The following is an 18,235-nucleotide window of genomic DNA, read 5'->3' as shown; positions in this document are numbered from 1 at the left end:
CAACAGGTGGCATCTGAGGTTGGTGGTCCAGCAATGTGACCTTCAGCACACACTAAGTGGGCTCTGGGCCCTCTCTGGCTGCACCTCCCAGGTATGTCACACTCCTCAGAACCTCCTCTCTCTACCTGTCAGTGCCACTGAGTGACGTCATCCTCATGACATCAGTCCTGGCCTTGGAAACCCCTCAAGCACATTGGTTTCAACAGTTAAATTCTGTTCGCGGCGTTCACTGTTCAGTCAGCAAACACTGAGCTCCTACTGTGCCCTACAAGGGCTGGTGCGCTGAGCCAAACCGAGTCTCTGATTTCACAAGGCTCTCACTCTGAAGTGGGGGACGGAGAGGGACAAGCTGGGCACAGTGGCTCACACCTGAAATCTCAGCACTTCGGGAGGCTAAGGCAGGAGGATAGCTTGAGGCCAGGAGTTTAAGACCAGCCTGAGCAATACAGCAGCATGGTGTCACCTGAGAAGGGCAGGGACACAGGATGAAGCAGGAGCTGGCAGGATAGAGGGGGGGAGGTTACAGAGAAGGGGAGGGTGAGGCCAGGCACCAATTCATCAGAGAATCAGGGGCTCCCCACTGGTAAGGCATCCCAAAAAAAGGACCCGGAACAAGTGAGGGAGGAGCCAAGAGGTACTTCAGGGAAGAGCCGCCTGGTGTGGAGGTCCTGAGGCCAAGGTGCCACAGTGCAGGCCAGTCACCTGTCTGTGTTTTACATTGTTCTGTCACAGACACGCTATCTTCACGCTGCAAATGGACCTATTCACTGCACAGAAAGAGAATAAACGTCTAGCTCCATCTAACTTTGGGAGACCGCGCCCGACTGCCCACCCCATGGTACCCACTCACACCACTTAGGACTCTGAGGGCGTGTCTGCCGCCTCCTTCTGCAGTATGAGGAGCGACCCCAGGCTATGGTGGCCACAGTGGGGTCTTGGCTCTACCTGGCAGCATGGCTTCCCCAAGGTCAGAGTCCAGCAGGTGAGTCGGACCTAAAGGAAGCAGATCCACCCACCAGGCGGCCCTGCAGCCACAGGGGCCTGCACTGCACACCTTCTGAGTCATAACGCTCACACACGGCCACAGGCAAGTGGGACAGACAGACAGAAAGAGACAACAAAGTTCACCTCCACATGAGCACCCCTATCACAGTCAATGTTTGTGTCATTTTTAATTTTAAGTTTTTTGAAACAGGGTCTTCCTCTGTTGCCCAGGCTGAGTACAGTGGCACAATCACAGCTTACTGCAGTGTCAGACACTTGAGCTCAAGTGATCCTCCCACCTCAGCCTTCTGACTGGCTGAGACTACACATGTTCCCCACCATGCAGCTAACTTTATTATTTTTTTGTGGAGATTGGGTCTCACTATGTTGCCCAGGCTGGTCTTGAACTCCTGGAATTAGGCTATCCTTCTGCCTTGACCTCTCAAATTGTTAGAATTACAGGCATGTGTCACCACACCTAATTTCAGAACAAAATTTTTTGTAAAGACGGGGGTCTCAGTCTGTTACCCAGGCTAGAGTATAGTAGTGCCATAATAGCTCACCATAGCCTGGAACTCCTAGGCTCAACTGATCCTCCTCTCTCAGCCTCCTGAGTAGCTGGGACTACAGTGCTGCCATCATGCATAGCTATGCTTTTTTAATTTTTATTTCATACAGATGGGGTTTCACTATGTTGCCCAGCCTGGTCTTGAACTCCTAGGCTCAGACAATCTTCCTGCCTCAGCTTCCCAGAATGCGGGGATTATAGGTGTGAGCCACCACATCCTGTTCCCACTTCACTTTTTTTTTCTTTCTTATTATTAAATCATAGCTGTGTACATGAATGCGATCATGGGGCGCCATATACTGGTTTTATATACTATTTGACATATTTTCATCACACTGGTTAACATAGCCTTCCTGGCATTTTCTTAGTTATTGTGTTAAGACATTTATATTCTACATTTACTAAGTTTCACATGTACCCTTGTAAGATGCACCGCAGGTGTAATCCCACCAATCTCCCTCCCTCTACTCACCTCCCCCCTCTCCCTCTCCCCCTTCCCCCTATTCTTAGGTTGTAACTGGCTTTTAGCTTTCATGTGAAAGCCATAAATTTAGTTTCATAGTAGGGCTGAGTACATTGGATACTTTTTCTTCCATTCTTGAGATACTTTACTAAGAAGAATATGTTCCAACTCCATCCACGTAAACATGAAAGAGGTGAAGTCTCCATCTTTCTTTAAGGCTGCATAATATTCCATGGTGTACATATACCACAATTTATTAATCCATTCGTGGATCAATGGGCACTTGGGCTTTTTCCATGACTTAGCAATTATGAATTGGGCTGCAATAAATATACTGGTACAAATATCTTTGTCATAATGTGATTTTTGGTCTTCTGGGTAAATACCTAGTAGAGGAATTATGGGATTGAATGGCAGATCTATTTTTAGATCTCTGAGTGTTCTCCAAACATCTTTCCAAAAGGAATGTATTAATTTGCATTCCCACCAGCAGTGTAGAAGTGTTCCCTTTTCTCCACATCCACGCCAACATCTCTGGTCTTGGGATTTTGTGATATGGGCTAATCTTACTGGAGTTAGATGATATCTCAAAGTAGTTTTGATTTGTATTTCTCTAATGATTGAAGATGACGAGTATTTTTTTCATATATCTGTAGGCCGCGCACCTGTCTTCTTCAGAGAAGTTTCTCTTCAAGTCCCTTGCCCAGCCTGCGATGGGATCACTTCTTCTTTTCCTGCTTATATGTCTGAGTTCTCTGTGTATCCTGGTTATTAAACCTTTGTCAGAGAAATAACCTGCAAATATCTTCTCCCATTCTGAGGGCTGTTTGCTTGCCTTATTTACTGTGTTCTTGGCTGGGCAGAAGCTTTTTAGTTTGATCAGGTCCCAGTAGTGTATTTTTGAAGCTGCTTCAATTGCACGGGGGGGCCTCCTCATAAAATACTCGCCCAAAACAATTTCTTCAAGGGTTTTCCCTGCTCTCTCTTCTAGTATTTTTATAGTTTCATGTCTTAACTTTAAATCTTTAATCCAGTGAGAGTCTATCTTAGTTAATGGTGAAAGGTGTGGGTCCAGCTTCAGTCTTCTACAGGTGGCCAGCCCAGTTCACCCAGCACCATTTGTTAAATAGGGAATCTTTTCCCCACTGAATGTTTTTAATTGGCTTGGCAAAGATCAAATAACGGTAAGTAGCTGGGTTCATCTCTTGGTTCTCTATTCTATGCCAGACATCTACCTCTCTGATTTGTGCCAGTACCATGCTGTTTTGATCACTATCGATTTATAGTACAGTCTGAGGTCCGGTAGCGTGATTCCTCCTGCTTTGTTTTCATTGCTGAGTACTGTCTTGGCTATTCGAGGTTTTTTCTGATTCCATATAAAACGAAGTATTATTTTTTCAAGATCTTTAAAGTATGACAGTGGAGCTTTAATAGGGATTGCATTGGGTGGCGCCTGTGGCTCAAAGGAGTAGTGTAGAAATGTGCCCCATATGCTGGAGGTGGTGGGTTCAAACCCAGTCCTGGCCAAAACTGCAAAAAAAAATAGGGATTGCATTAAAATTGTATATTGCTTTGGGTAGTATGGACATTTTAACAATGTTGATTCTTCCCAGCCATGAGCATGGTATGTTTTTTCATTTGTTAACATTTTCAGCTATTTCTTTTCTTAGAGTTTCATAGTTCTCTTTATAGAGATCTTTCACGTCCTTTGTTAAATGAACTCCTAAATATTTCATCTTCTTTGGTACTACTGTGAATGGGATAGAGTCCTTAACTGTTTTTTCAGCTTGACTATTGTTGGTATATATAAAGACTACCGATTTATGAATGTTGATTTTGTAACCTGAGACGCTGCTGTATTCCTTTATTACTTCTAAGAGTTTTGTAGTAGAATCCCTGGTGTTGTCCAGATATACAATCATATCATCTGCGAAGAGTAAAAGTTTGATCTCTTCTGACCCAGTATGGATACCCTTGATCGCCTTTTCTTCCCTAATTGCGATGGCTAAAACTTCCATTACAATGTTAAAGAGCAGTGGAGACAATGGGCAGCCTTGTCTGATTCCTGATCTGAGTGGAAATGATTTCAATTTAACTCCATTCAATACGATATTGGCTGTGGGTTTGCTGTAGATGGCCTCTATCAGTTTAAGAAATGTCCCTTCTATACCAATTTTCTTAAGTGTTCTGATCATGAAGGGATGCTGGATATTATCAAAAGCCTTTTCTGCATCAATTAAGAGAATCATATGGTCTTTGTTTTTTAATTTGTTTATGTGCGGAATTATACTTACAGATTTACATATATTGAACCAACCTTGAGACCCTGGGATAAAACCGACTTGGTCATGATGTATAATTTATTTGATGTGTTGCTGGATTCTGTTTGTTAGGATCTTGCTGAATATTTTTGCATCTATATTCATTAGTCATATTGGTCTATAATTTTCTTATCTTGTTGGGTCTTTTCCTGGTTTGGGGATCGGGGTGATGTTTGCTTCATAGAACGTGTTGGGTATTCTTCCTTCTTTTTCTACATTTTGGTTGAGTAATATAGGTACTAGTTCCTCTTTAAAGGTTTGGTAGAATTCTGACGTGAAGCCATCTGGTCCCGGGCTTTTCATTTTAGGGAGATTTTGCATGGTTGATGATATTTCAGAACTTGATATTGGCCTGTTCAACATTTCCACTAGATTCTGGCTAAGTCTTGGAAGGTGATGTGCTTTCAAGTATTGGTCAATTTCATTCAGATTTTCATATTCCTGAGAATAAAGTTTCTTGTAATGTTCATTAAGGATTTTTTTAATTTCTGAGGGGTCTGCTGTTATTTCACCTTTGTTGTTTCTGATGGATGAGATTAGAGATTTTACTCTTTTTTTCCTGGTTAGGTTAGCCAAAGGTTTGTCTATTTTATTGACCTTTTCAGAAAACCAACTTTTTGATTTATTGATCTGTTGTATAATTCTTTTGTTTTCAATTTCATTTAATTCTGCTCTAATTTTGGTTATTTCTTTTCTTCTACTGGGTTTGGGGTTGGAATGTTCTTCCTTTTCCAGTTGCGTGAGATGTCCCATTAAGTTGTTAACTTCCTCTCTTTCCGTTCTCTTGAGGAAGGCTTGCAGTACTATAAATTTCCCTCTTAGAACTGCCTTTGCGGTATCCCAGAGTTCTAATAATTCGTGTCTTCATTGTAGTTTTGTTCCAAAAATTTGGCAATTTCCTTCTTAATCTCATCTATGACCCAGCTATCATTCAGCATAAGGTTATTTAACTCCCATGTTTTTGTATGAGTATGCAGATTCCTGTTGTTACTGAGTTCAACTTTTATTCCATGGTGGTCCGAGAAGATGCAAGGAATAATTTCTATTTCTTTAAATTACTGAGGTTAGACTTGTGACGTAAGATGTGATCGATTCTGGAGTATGTTCTGTGGGCTGATGAGATGTGTATTAGTTTTGTTGGGATGAAATGTTCTGTAGATGTCTGCTAAATCCAAATGTTGGATGGTTAGGTTTAAATCTAAAATTTCTTTGCTCAGCTTCTTATTGGAGGATCTATCCAACACTGCCAAAGGAGTGTTGAAATCTCCAACTATTATGGAGCTGGAAGAAATCAAGTTGCTCATGTCTGTTAGAGTTTCTCTTACAAATTGAGGTGCATTCTGGTTGGGTGCATAAATATTAATAATTGAAATCTTATCATATTGAGTATTACCCTTAACAAATATGTAGTGACCATTCTTATCCTTCCTTACTTTTGTTGGTTTAAAGCCTATTGTGTCTGCAAATAGAATTGCAACACCTGCTTTTTTCTGATTACCATTTGCCTGAAATCTGGACGACCATCCTTTCACCCTGAATCTATATTTGTCTTTTAAGGTAAGATGAGACTCTTGTATGCAGCAAATATTTGGCCCGAGCTTTTGTTTCCAGTCAGCTAACCTGTGCCTCTTTAGAGGACAATTTAAGTCGTTCACATTTATGGAGAATATTCATAAGTCTGGTAAAATTTTGGGTATCGAGTTATTTGAAAGTCCAGGGGACAATTTTAATCCTTTCGCCACTGTGGAAGTTGGAGTTTGATCAAAAGTTTCTGAGTAAATTTACTTTTGTGGTAGAGGATTGGGCTGGTCATTATGGATGATAGGTCTGAGAATATCCTGAAGAGCTGGTTTGGTTATGGCAAATTTCTTCAACATGTGAATATCATTAAAGTATTTAATTTCTCCATCATAAATGAAACTCAGTTTAGCTGGATACAGGATCCGGGGTTGAAAGTTATTTTGCTTTAGGAGATTAAAAGTCGATGACCACCCTCTTCAGGCTTGAAAAGTTTCAGCAGAGAGATCTTCAGTCATTCTAATATTCTTCCCTTTGTAGGTAATGGATTTCTTATGTCTGGCTGCTTTCAGAATTTTCTCCTTCATATTAACTTTAGTGAAGTTAATTATGATATGCCTGGGGGATGTCTTATTTGGATTGAGTCGTGGTGGGGTTCTGAAACTGTCTGCTATCTGAATTTCAGAATCTCTTGGCATGTCTGGAAAATTCTCTTTCATAATTTCATGGAGAAGGGCCTCTGTGCCTTGCGAGGCCACTTCATCACTTTCAGGGATTCCAGTGAGGCGGATATTAGCCTTCTTCGAATTATCACAGAGCTCTCTGAGAGAATGATCCATTTTTGCTCTGCATTTCTCTTCCTCTTTGAGAGTTTGGGGGCGTTCAAAGGCTTTGTCTTCAATGTCAGAAATCCTTTCTTCTGCTTGCTCCACTCTATTACTGAGGGATTCTACTGTAATTTTCAGATCTTTGAGGGCTGCAAATTCTTGCTTCAGTGCGTCAAAATCTTTGGTGGTTTTGTCTTTAAATTCGTTAAACTCTTGAGACAACTTTTGAACTTCTCCTCGAATTTCTAATTCCAACTTTTGAATTGCTCCTTGAATTTCTAATTCCAAATTTTCCTCCATTCTATTTATCTTGTTTGCAATCCAAATTCTGAGTTCAATTTCTGAAATCTCAGCCAGCTGTTTATGAATGGGATCTTCAGTTACATCTGTCATATCTTTCCTTGGGGGGCGGTTGATCTATTCTGGTTATTCATGTTACCAGAGTTTTTCTTCTGATTCTGCTCCATGATTATTTTACACTGTTTGATTTTTTTCCCCTGGAGCTTTGTCGAGGACCTGTACAGTGCTATGGCCTGAGAAACTGGGGACCTGTTTGGTGCGGTGGGGCTAAGTGGTCTGTCTTGTTTTCACTGGTCTGTGTTCATCCCTAGTGAAACAGTTACTCTGCGTTGAAGTCTCAGCTGTGGAGAAATACCAGCAATTAAGTCACCCTGCTCCCCACAGGCAACAATTGTAAAAGGAAAATCAAACCTTCCTACAACCACATACCCAGGGCACTACTTGAATAGTCCTCGGGTGATTGGCTCAGTTCAAAAGGTCCAAATCAATTGTCTCAGTCAGCACCTGTCTCAGGTGGGATTGTTTAAAAGGTCTCTGGCAACTGGATCGCAGAATTCTGGTGACAACTCAGATATGAGTTGCTCTGGTGCCCCGTGAAGTCTGGAGGACCCACGCAGCAAATAGGTTAGTCTGGGAAGGTTGATGCCTCCTTCCCCACCTTGCACCTCTGTCACATCCAGTCACTGATAGCCCCACAGGGCTGTGACCCAGTTGCCTCTACTGAACAGATACTCCAGGGGTTTGCACCTGCCTGAATCACAAGGAAATCTATATCTGCTCAGCTAGGCCGCTGCTCTCTGTCTCTATCCAGCAGAGGGAGGTGAGGCCTGACAACCTCAGGTGCTTGATGGAGGCTGGGGGGTATTCACTCAGTTCCAGCCCCACCCCTGATTGATGTTACTGACAGAACAGAACAGAACAACTTTGCGGAAATTTATTTCTGTCTCTGCTAAATTCCCCTGCAGAAGAGAAGCTGTTTTGAGTTCCCAGAGCCTGCACCTCAGGCCCTGTCTTTGCTCCTGCAGGGTTGTATTCGGTTAGCTGTCAGTTCTAGCCCTCTGCCTTCCCTTGTCTATAGGCTGACGATCCCCTGAGGGCCGGGTGCGTCTTAGGCTCAGTAAAGCGGTCCTCTGGGTTAACCTCGCCCTGGGAATTTCCCGGATGTGCACGTGCATTTTCTAGTCCCCACGCTCCACCCAATTCGGTGCGACCTCAGGCAAACCCTTTACTCACGGGGCCTGCGTTTCCGTTCCAGATCTGTTCTGTGGTGGTTGCCACCTGAGCAGATGCCCGGCCTCCTCTGGTTGCCCAGGGAGACAGGCTGTGGCCTCGGAATATCCAGGAGTGAGCCCTATTGCCAAAAATGGCTGCTGCTCTGTGCCTCTGGGCACTGCCACTTGGTGTGGTTCCCTCTCAGCCGACCGTCATCTCCTCACTCCTGTGCTGCAGAATCAGCACTGACCAGCTGCAGTCTATGCCCTGTCCACACACTTCGAGAAATCACCCAAGAATCTGGACTCCTGGGGGACAGGCCTCCAGACCTCAGAGTGAGAGTCGAGGGGAGTGCAGGGAGCTCAGAATTGCAGGTAGAGAATATATACAGTTTTATACAGTTTTATGCCTAGCAGGAGAATGCTGTGGCACCCTAGTAGGGGAGGTAGGTCCAGTTTTTAGAGGGTCTCTCCCGTGGAGTGTAGTGGGAGGACCTTTGAACTCTGCTCGTTTGTTTGTGGGGCACTCCGAGCCGTTCTCATGGGGGAGGGGACTCCCATCTGCTTGGTGATAGATTTTGTACCTTTTGTTTGTATCCTTGGGGTCGCAGCTCACCTCAGCGGGGTTAATGTGCATTCTTCAACCTTCTCTCTTGGTGCAGCTCTAATCCACCAGGTTACTTGCTAAATTTCTTTCCTTTAACTCTCCTTCTGGACGGGAGCCTCTCGTGAGGTGTTGGGGCCCTTGTCGCCGTGTTTCTGGCCCTGACCCAGGGCCTCGTCGGAGCCGGGATGCTGGGTCTCAGGCCCCAGCCCACTCAACTGACTGGACACGGGCCGCTGTGCCAGCTTACTCCGGGTAGGTCTCCTTCAGGTCTCAGGTGCCAAAGCACCTTTGAAGTCACAGTCAATATTAGTAGGCTCCCACTTCACTTTTTAAAAAACTGTACTTAAGAGTGGCTGGCAGCTCATGGCAAAGGAGCGCTAAAGAGGCAGAGTGAGCCAGCCTGTCCCCCGCTGGGACACACAGACACAGTATGCAGAGAAACAACCTCAGTGGGGCTGTGGGGGGCCTGGGTCCGAGGGGAGAAGACCTGAACTTCCCCTTGCAGATCCATTTGCATTGTACAAAAACTGGTTTTGTTTAGGGGCCTGTCTTGCTTTTCAACAAAACAAACAGAGTCCTGTTCTCACATAAGGTCCCTCTGGAAGCAGGGAGCCCACGCTGACCCCTGGCAGAGGGCCTGGAGGTCAGGGTGAGGGAACAGGGTGTGTCCCGCCCTGCCATCCCCCTGCTGTCGTTTTTTATGCTCTGACCAGCAACGTCACTACCTGGTGAGGGGTTAAGGTACATTTGCCTTTTTCTTCATAGTTTTCTGTTTAAGTTTTAAAAACCCTTAATAAAAGAGAAAACAAAATCATTTATGGAATATAATAGGATTTTAAAAATCCTAAAGGCAAAGCAGACAAAGCTGACGTGTCTCTTGTCTGAGCAGGAAGGTTCTGTGGCCGCTGTGACAGTGCCAGGTTGCCTGAAACAGCCTCAGCCAGCCCAGCTGCCCCCATCTAGGAAGCTGCTGCTTTTTTCAAAACCAGAGTGGGTAGAAATTTTAACATGTAGTGGAACTGTTTTTTACATTTTCTTACTGATCTATTTAATTAATAGCTTATTTATTTTTTAGAGATAGGGTCTCACTCTTGCTCAGGCTAATCTCAAACTCCTAAGCTCACGAAATCCACCTGCTGTGGCCTTATTAACTGCTTATCAACTAACTTCATGTTATTACTTGTCTGTGCTGAATTGATCTTCCGGCGCTGCTGACTCCAGCCAAGTAGAGTAGCTCACTGCTGACGAGTGAAAGCTGCTGGACCCTACAGCGATCCTCAGAATCACTTTGCACTTCAGCCATTTATACAAAGCACGCTGTTTTCCTACTTTTAAAATTATTTGTTTGTGCTGTTAAATTCACCACATCCTCTGCCTTCTGGATGACACATCTCTCTTTTGGATTGCTGATATAGATACTGACAGCTGTCCTTCCTTGCTTTTAAGTGATTTACCGAAGTCAGTGGGCTCCTGGGACACCATGGTGGTGCCTTCTGCTCTTGGATGTGCCTCCACCATCTCCTGTTGCACCTTGAGGTGGCACCTCCAACCCCCGAGCAGCCAGGGCCTGGTTGAGGCTCCCAGTGGTGCACCCACCTTTCCCCAGCTCAGCCGGCATGCAGCGTCACCCACCTTCCCCAGCTCAGCCGGCGTGCGGTGTCACCCACCTTTCCCCAGCTCAGCCGGCATGCAGCGTCACCCACCTTCCCCAGCTCAGCCGGCATGCGGCGTCACCCACCTTTCCCCAGCTCAGCCGGCATGCGGCGTCACCCACCTTTCCCCAGCTCAGCCGGCATGCGGCGTCACCCACCTTTCCCACACTCAGCACACAGGTACTCCCGGATGTTGTCGTGTACACGCATGTGTTCCTTGAGCATGTCCTTCCTGGCGAAGGACTTCCCACACTGCTCGCACGCGTGGCTCTTCACCCCTGAAACAACACCAGCACCTCAGGCCCCAAGCTCCCTGCCCGTGGAGGCTGCACAGAGGCTGCATCTGGGGGCTGGGGCAGGCCTGGGCCATGGGGGAAGCAGGAATGAGGTGGGTTGCGGATGCTGCAGCCGTGGCCCTTCTTGTGCACCTCCCCAGCAGCCACTTTGGAACTCCAGGCCTCTGGTGTGAGAAGGTGGGGGGCTCCGAGGGGCAGGGCAGGCGGGACAGCAGCAGGTGGCACATGCTAGAGTGTGCAGACCCTGCCCACCCGCCACCTACCTGTGTGGATGAGTTTGTGGCGCTCCAGGTTCCCAATGCTGTTGAAGATCCGCCCACAGATCTCGCAGGGGTGGATGTACCTGCAACCAGACTAGGTTCAGCGCTGCAGCAGCCAGGGCTCTCCCCAAGCATCTCTACCTAGGCATGGCGGAAGGGAAGGCTCCGTGGGGACAACACGAGCAGCACATGTCTTAGCCTGTTATGGGCTGAATTGTGACCTGCCCCAATCACCTTAACAAGGCCTAACCCACAGCACTGCAGGACGGGGCTGTGCTTGGAGATGGGGTCTTTGCAGAGTTATGAATTTGAATGAGGTCTGCAGCTGGGCCCTAACCCAGTCAGACTGGGGTCCTTGTAAGAAGGGAAGATGGGGACACAGCCAACGCAGAGGGACTCATTGAGGACATGAGGAGAAGCCACGACCTGCAAGCCAAGCAGAGGCCTCCAAGGAGCCTGCTCACACCAGGATTAGGGGATTCTGGCCTCTAAACTTCGAGAAGATAAATGCCTGCTGTTTAAGCCACCCCTTCCATACTGCCCAGGCAGCCCTGGATCCAATCCAGACTGCAGATGGCTGTACGCTCACTACAGGCTGGACAGCAGGTGTGGCCCGGCATTAATGAGGCTCCATTACTGGGAGAAGAAAGGGCTTCTGGTTGTCTGTGGGCAGGAGAGAAACTACCAGCTTCCTGTCACCGGCCCCTGGTGCTGTGAGTCCAGGCATAAGAACTGAGAGCGGGGACACAGGAGGCTCAGGACAATAGCACTAGAGCCTCCTGCAGCCCAACCCAGGCCCAGGGCACAGACTGGGTCTGCAGACGGCGCAGTGTCCTCGCAGGGAAGCACATGCCCTCCCTCCTGCATAGGGCCCGGCTCACTTTTGCACATTGGGGTCCGGCAGGTTCTCGCGGTGGATGACCATGTGGGCATGGTAGGTGGCCTTGAGCGCGAAACGCCGGTTGCAGATGCTACAGCCATGGCCCTTCTCCTTGTGCACCTCCATGATGTGCTTCAGGTACTCCTTCCCCCGGCCAAAGGTCAGCTGCGCCACAGGGACAGCTGGTCACGGGCCTCTTAGTCACACTGAGGCCCTAAATGTGCTGGGAGAAAAGGACTCGGGGGGCTCTAGCGGGGAGTGGGAAGCCTCCTGTAGGGGACAGTCTCCTCTGAACAAAGTAGCTCCCTACCTGCAAGCCTGTTCCCTACACAGGGGCCTCATGAGGGCAGGACAGGGAGGGGGAGAGGAACCTGGGCTACAGACAGCTCAGCTGACCCTCCAGGGCACTGACGCCATCCCGGCCTGTGCACTGCATGTGTGCACACGTACAAGGCCAAAAGGCAGGTTCTTATGGGATGGGGCCCGGAGGCCTGTGAGACCCACATGGATTTAGCCCTGAGATGACAAGGATGGCCTTCCCAGACACCGAGCCTGCGCTCGGCCACCCAGGCTCGTACCTGGAGGGGTCCTCTTCAGATCGCACAAAGGTGCTGTGTGGGTCCCACAGCCCCGCGCCTTTGTGCACCCTTCCCAGAGGTCCCAGCATTTGAGGGCAGGCAGACACACACCTGGCACCTTTTGCAGCTGTACTTATGAGGCTCCGCGTCTGCACTCGCATCAGAGTTGTCATCATTCTCCTCTGAGGAGATCCCGATCTTACCAATGAACTCTTCCCTCTGGTGGTCATCCATCAGTGCGATGTCCTGGAACAGGGGTGGTTCCCGATTTCTGACCATGTGGCAGCAGCCTTGTTATTTATACCACGAGGGTGTTAATAATGCTCCAAGATGGAGAAGAAAGCTCCTGGCACATGGGAAGCCCTAATCAGCTCATCCCCTATGGGACGGGTGTGGCCTCTGTTCCCAGGCCCACCACCCCAACCCTGGAGCCACCCCATGCTGCACTTGCCATCCACTTTCATGCCCAGCAAGACCCCATCCGTGACAGTGCCTTGGCACTGACTGGGAAGTGGGTGTCTGGGCAATGTCTCAGGTCTGGACTCCCCCTTGGCACCACCGTCACCTCCTCAGCTCCTCGCAGGCAGCCCTTCTCCTGCTCTCCACCACGCCCCTTGTCCACATGCTCCCTGAGCCTCATTCAGCTGCCTGCTCTTCTCTGAGGCAGGAGGGATGAAAATGCCACTACCCCGGCTCCTGGGGCTTCCCTTGGGTGCACCCAGAGTACAGGAATTCTCTTCCAGCCAGGCCACAGGAGGTGAAACCTGTGTCACCAGGGAGCTCACTCTGAAGACACTGAATATGGCCAAGCTGTCACTTATTTTCAGGGTGCTGCTGGGGTCTGAATGTCTGCGTCCCCCTGAAGTTTGTATGCTGAAACCTACCCCCGAGGTAATGGTGTTAGGAGTGGGAGCCTCTGGGAGGTGATTAGGCCTTCCTTAGGGTGGAGCTCTTGTGAGTGGGATCTGCACCCTCATAAAAGGGACCCCAGAGGGACCCCTCACTCCCTCCCCGACATGAGGACCCAGCAAGAAGGCGCTGCCTATGAACAGGAAGCGGCATTCATCTTGGACTTCCAACCCCGGAACTGTGAGACACAAATGCCCTGTTTCTAAGGCCCCCACCCAAGGCACTGCTGCAGCAGCCCGAGTCGGACAGACGCTGGCCAGGAACCCGCCACGCCCTGTGCTGGGAAGGTGGACTGTGACCAGCACCTTGAAGTGGACGTGGATGTGGTCCCTGAGCACGTCCACGCGGAAGAACCTGCGCCCACAGATCTCACAGGTGTACTTCTTGTCGCCGTGTGTCAGCAGGTGCTTGTTCATGTTGCTCCTGCAGGAGAACACCTGAGGGCGGGGAAGCCACAGGGTGAGGGAGCCTGTCACCGTTGGGTCCCTGACTGAGCCACGATACGCACACAGACGCAACACATTTTCTCGCCAAACTCTTAAGTTCCAACTCCTCAGGGTGTGGGAAATACAATCCTCAATGTAGCACAAGGACTATTTGTGAGACACTTACACAGGTGCTTAGTTACGCTATGGAATGAACCACTTTCTACTCTCCACTGTAAGTGGTAGCTCACTTAGCTTTTTTAGGTCAGTTAAACATTTTACTAGGACAGAGTATGCAAAGAAGCCAGTAAATCACAGAAACACCTGAGACTTTCTGAGATTAAAGACAGTGACATCTTCCACTTGGGCCCGGTGTCTCCTGCACAGAATCAGAACATTCTCATTAAGGCCTCCAACTTCCTGGTATTTCCTGCCTATAGGGGGCCACAGATTCCCCCTTTTGCCCAACACTTGTGTAAGGGTCACCTCTGTGGCCACCACCAGGACAGGTCTTGCTATGGCCTACAAGATAGATGTGGTCCCTGCACTCAACAGCAAGAGCAGACCGAGTCCCAGGCCCCCACCTCCCCACAGACATCTATGGGGTTCCCGGCGACCCGGCAGCCTGGAGTGCAGGTTTCCCAAAGCTCGCCTGACACGCACGTTCTCAGGAAGAGAACACAGAGGTGAATAAAAGGGAAGGAGAGATTCGGAAGAAACAGGAAGATAATGTTCCCATGGGACACCCCTTTCCAAGAGGTGCAGGGGATTCTCAAGGGCGCTAAGTAGGGGGCAGCTACCTCCTTCATCAGGGAAGCCTGAACTGAAGATGAGATGGTTGGAAAGAGTGAAGAATTCAGCTACCAAAACATAACACACTATTTCATTACCTGCCGAATCTGGCTGAGAATTCAACCATCACCATGCAGAATAGGGTATCTGAGAGCCAGGCATAGAGCTGGGGGTTTCCCCACCTGTTCTCCTAGCAGTGTGGAGATGTCTGAGGGTAGCACCTCCCCGAGGACCAGAGACAGGCTTCATCCACCCTCTGCCCTGCGTATGGCCAGGCCTGGCCATCTTAGCTCACACACCTGCCCCCAAGCCCACAGCCTGGAGTTAGGACCACACTACCCTGCTGACTCGTTTGCTTTGGCTTGCTCTGTGGTTTGGAAAAAGTCAGAAAATTTCATATAAAAACACATATTTCTGTTGTCACTCAAAAAGGTCAGAAGCTCTGGCAGCGCTGCCACATGCTGACAGACAGGGCAGCTGACTGTCACAGCTGGCCGTCCTCACGGGCCTGCGCTCCCCAGCTGCTGAGGCATGTGGGCATGTTGACACCGCGCTGGCAGACAGAGCGGCTGACCGTCACAGCTGGCCATCCTCATGGGGTCTGCGCTCCCCGGCTGCTGAGGCACGTGGGCATGTTGACACCGTGCAGGCAGACAGGGCGGCTGACCATCACAGCCGGCCGTCCTCATGGGGCCTGCGCTCCCTGGCTGCTGAGGCATGTGGGCATGTTGACACCGCGCCAGCGAACAGGGCAGCTGGGCCATCACAGCCGGCAGTCCTCCGGGCCTGCGCTCCCCGGCTGCTGAGGCACGTGGGCATGTTGACACCACGCCAGGTGGCTCCTGTGAACTGTGCTTGGCTGCAACAGAGTCAGCACTGTCCCTCCTCCTGGGGGCTCCCACAGCCACCACAGCAATATGCCAGACCAGCTGGGGCTCAGGGCCTGCTTAGGAGTCTCTCTCAGAAGCTTTTCTCCACAACAAGAGGGACACGAGTTCTTGTCCTCCTAGGACACAGCGGACATCTGACCAACACTCCAACCGTGACAGCTGAGTGACAGTACGTCAGGGGAAGCTCAAGGTGCTAATTGCAGAGAATGAGACCATCCTGATGTGGCTGTGATGGTGATGGGGGCTCTGAGCACCAAGATGTCCACACCAGACACGGGCTCTGGGGGTCTCCTGGGATGGGCAGCAAGTTCATTGGGCATTTAGGATCCAGCATCTCTGCCAAGCACAGAGTCTGAATCCTGAACCAACAGCAGGACGGCCCCTGGGGGGCTCCAGACATGCACCGGGCATCTGCTGTACCTACCACAGGGACTGCAGGAGCACCTGGCACCAGAGGACAGTCACGCTGACTCAGGAAACACTCCCCAGCTGCAGGGCGGGAGGTACCAGTGCTGACAGGCAAAGTAAAGCCGCTAGGACACCCACCCCCCTTCCCTGGGAGCTGTTCCAGAGCCTTCCCATGAGGACGTCTCCAAGACACTGCACAGCAGAGTATGAGCCATGTAGTGGCTTAGGTGGAAAATTACAGCAAAGGGGAAAAGAGGCTGTCAAGGAAATAGTACTGCTCAGTTCACTCACTGGAAACTCACCTGAAGTGCCAAAGAGATCACAATGACACTGCAGAACGGGAGGGCACTGCAGTTCATTCCCACGACAGTCTACGCGCAGGCATCCTCAAACTGCGGCCCGCGGGCCGCAGGAGGCAGTGTGATTGTATTTGTTCAAAATAAGGTACGTGCAGTGTGCATAGGAATTTTTCATAGTTTGTTTTTTAAACTATAGTCCGGCCTCCAATGGTCTGAGGGACAGTGAACTGCCCCCCTGTTTAAAAAGTTTGAGGACCCCTGGTCTACGGGGACAGCTCTGAGTCTCAGACCACTCAGAGAGTGCCTTCCCTCTCTGCCCCCGGCACCGACAGCGAGTTACCTTGCCACACACCGGACATCCGGAAGGTTCCTTCTTGTAGCGGACCAGGTTCTCCCCACCAGCCTCCAAGTCCTCTCTCTTCACTCGCCGCACTCCTGAAATGCCCAACCCCACCAGCAAAAGCATGAACACACGCAGAGCACCAAGGACCATCAGACGCTCATTCAGCTGGACTGGAGGACGGGGCTGCCCAGAGTGGAGGGACAGTGAGGACAATAGCAGGAGCTGCTGCTCCTAAAAGGGCTCCCAGGAGGGAAGGGACCAGAGGTGCACACAGGACTCTGCCACACAGGCTATGCATCTGGAACACTTGGAAAGGGAAGGGCCTTGAGCTGCACGAGCTCTGGCTGAGGAAGGCGTGTCCTTTCAGCCTGAAGGCCAAGTCATGACTTCTAGATGCCTGCTAGGGGGCCAATGGTTTTAATGAAAAGATGCTGATACTCATCTCCCATAAATTAAACCAGTCCAATCAGGATAAGTGTGATAAGTCAACTGATAAAATCGTTTATGATTTGGGGGCATACTGTTCAAAATTGGGAGTAAAACAGACTTTTGAAAGTTCACATACAGCAGGTAATCTTGGAACAAAAGTCAGAAGCGCCTCTTGGGAGCAGACCCACGCTGTGGGCACAAACGCGGAGCCAGACTTAGAAACGCCCCGCAAGCCGGACTTGGGACAACAGACATTCCCTGAAAGGCTGCAGTAGCACAGGGGTGTGGGGGACACAGGAGTCTGAGCAGGGTGCAGCACGAGCCCCATCGTGAAGAGGAGACACGGTGCAATATTCACAACCCGAGTTCACTCCCACAGGAGACAGCTGATTATGGGCACGGGTAAGGTGCAGCCTAGCTGTGCAGCTTCACGGGGAACAGCTGACCCCAGGGGTCGGGCACGATCACTGCCCTGCATGGGTGAGGACACTGAGGCACAGTTCCGAAGACTGCCTGGTCACCGAGTGCAGACCCCAAGTGTGGTGCCCAAGGGGTCACAAAGAAAAATGTTGGGGATCCTCATTAAACAATAAGAAGAGTCAGGTAATATAAGTGACAGGTAAAGTACAAAAATGACATAGGATGCGATTCTGGTCTGTTACTTATTTATTTGTTTAGAGACATCGTCTGGCTTTGTAACCCTGGCTGCTGTGTAGTGGTGTCATCACAGCTTATTGTGACCTCTCTCCTGGGCTCATGGGACCCTCCAGCCTCAGCCTCCCAAGTACACCTGGCTACTTTTTCTTAATTTCTGTACTGACAGAGTCTCACTATGTTGCCCAAGCTGGTCTCAAACTCCTTGTCTCAACTGATCCTCCTGCTTCGGCCTCCTAAAGTGCTGGGATTACAGGTGTGAGCCACCACACCCAACCCAGCGCTGTTTTTACACACATTTGCATGGGTATAGTTATACTTCACACATGACTTTGTTATCTCACCTCTTCTTTTTAACAAGCAGAAAGCTTCATTTGTAATTCTCTGTTAATGTGACTTCCCTCCTCGCCCAAATTTTTACAAAAAGGTGTTTTGGTCAGTAATTTACTAAGGGTTCGTCAGGGAGAGAATAGCTGCTCTTCTTTGTTCTTTAACTGTTTTTTCCTGCTTTTGGCCTAATTGAAAGCATTTTTCACAGTATCTAACATCTTTGAAAAACAATTTGATTGACTGCATATCATTCAATCCTAGGCATAGCCTGGCTTTCTTAACTCTTTCTCC

At 49.2% G+C, this 18,235-nt stretch overlaps 1 protein-coding gene across 2 annotated transcripts in view; it reads right to left on the bottom strand.

Moving 5' to 3' along the window:
• PRDM15 (PR/SET domain 15) overlaps positions 1-18,235 on the bottom strand; it is a 71,536-nt gene that overhangs the window by 15,546 nt on the left and 37,755 nt on the right. For both annotated transcript variants that reach the window (XM_053564762.1, XM_053564763.1), the window contains 6 exons: positions 16,529-16,623; positions 13,680-13,811; positions 12,577-12,711; positions 11,889-12,052; positions 11,011-11,090; positions 10,610-10,729 (listed from right to left, as the gene is read on the bottom strand). In XM_053564762.1, coding sequence (XP_053420737.1) covers positions 10,610-10,729; positions 11,011-11,090; positions 11,889-12,052; positions 12,577-12,711; positions 13,680-13,811; positions 16,529-16,623 — 726 coding nt within the window. The remainder of the gene's footprint in view (positions 1-10,609; positions 10,730-11,010; positions 11,091-11,888; positions 12,053-12,576; positions 12,712-13,679; positions 13,812-16,528; positions 16,624-18,235) is intronic.

The sequence above is a fragment of the Nycticebus coucang genome, chromosome 16 (genome assembly GCF_027406575.1).
Source record: "Nycticebus coucang isolate mNycCou1 chromosome 16, mNycCou1.pri, whole genome shotgun sequence".
Lineage (NCBI taxonomy): Eukaryota > Metazoa > Chordata > Mammalia > Primates > Lorisidae > Nycticebus > Nycticebus coucang.
This window is presented reverse-complemented; position numbering and strand designations above follow the sequence as displayed.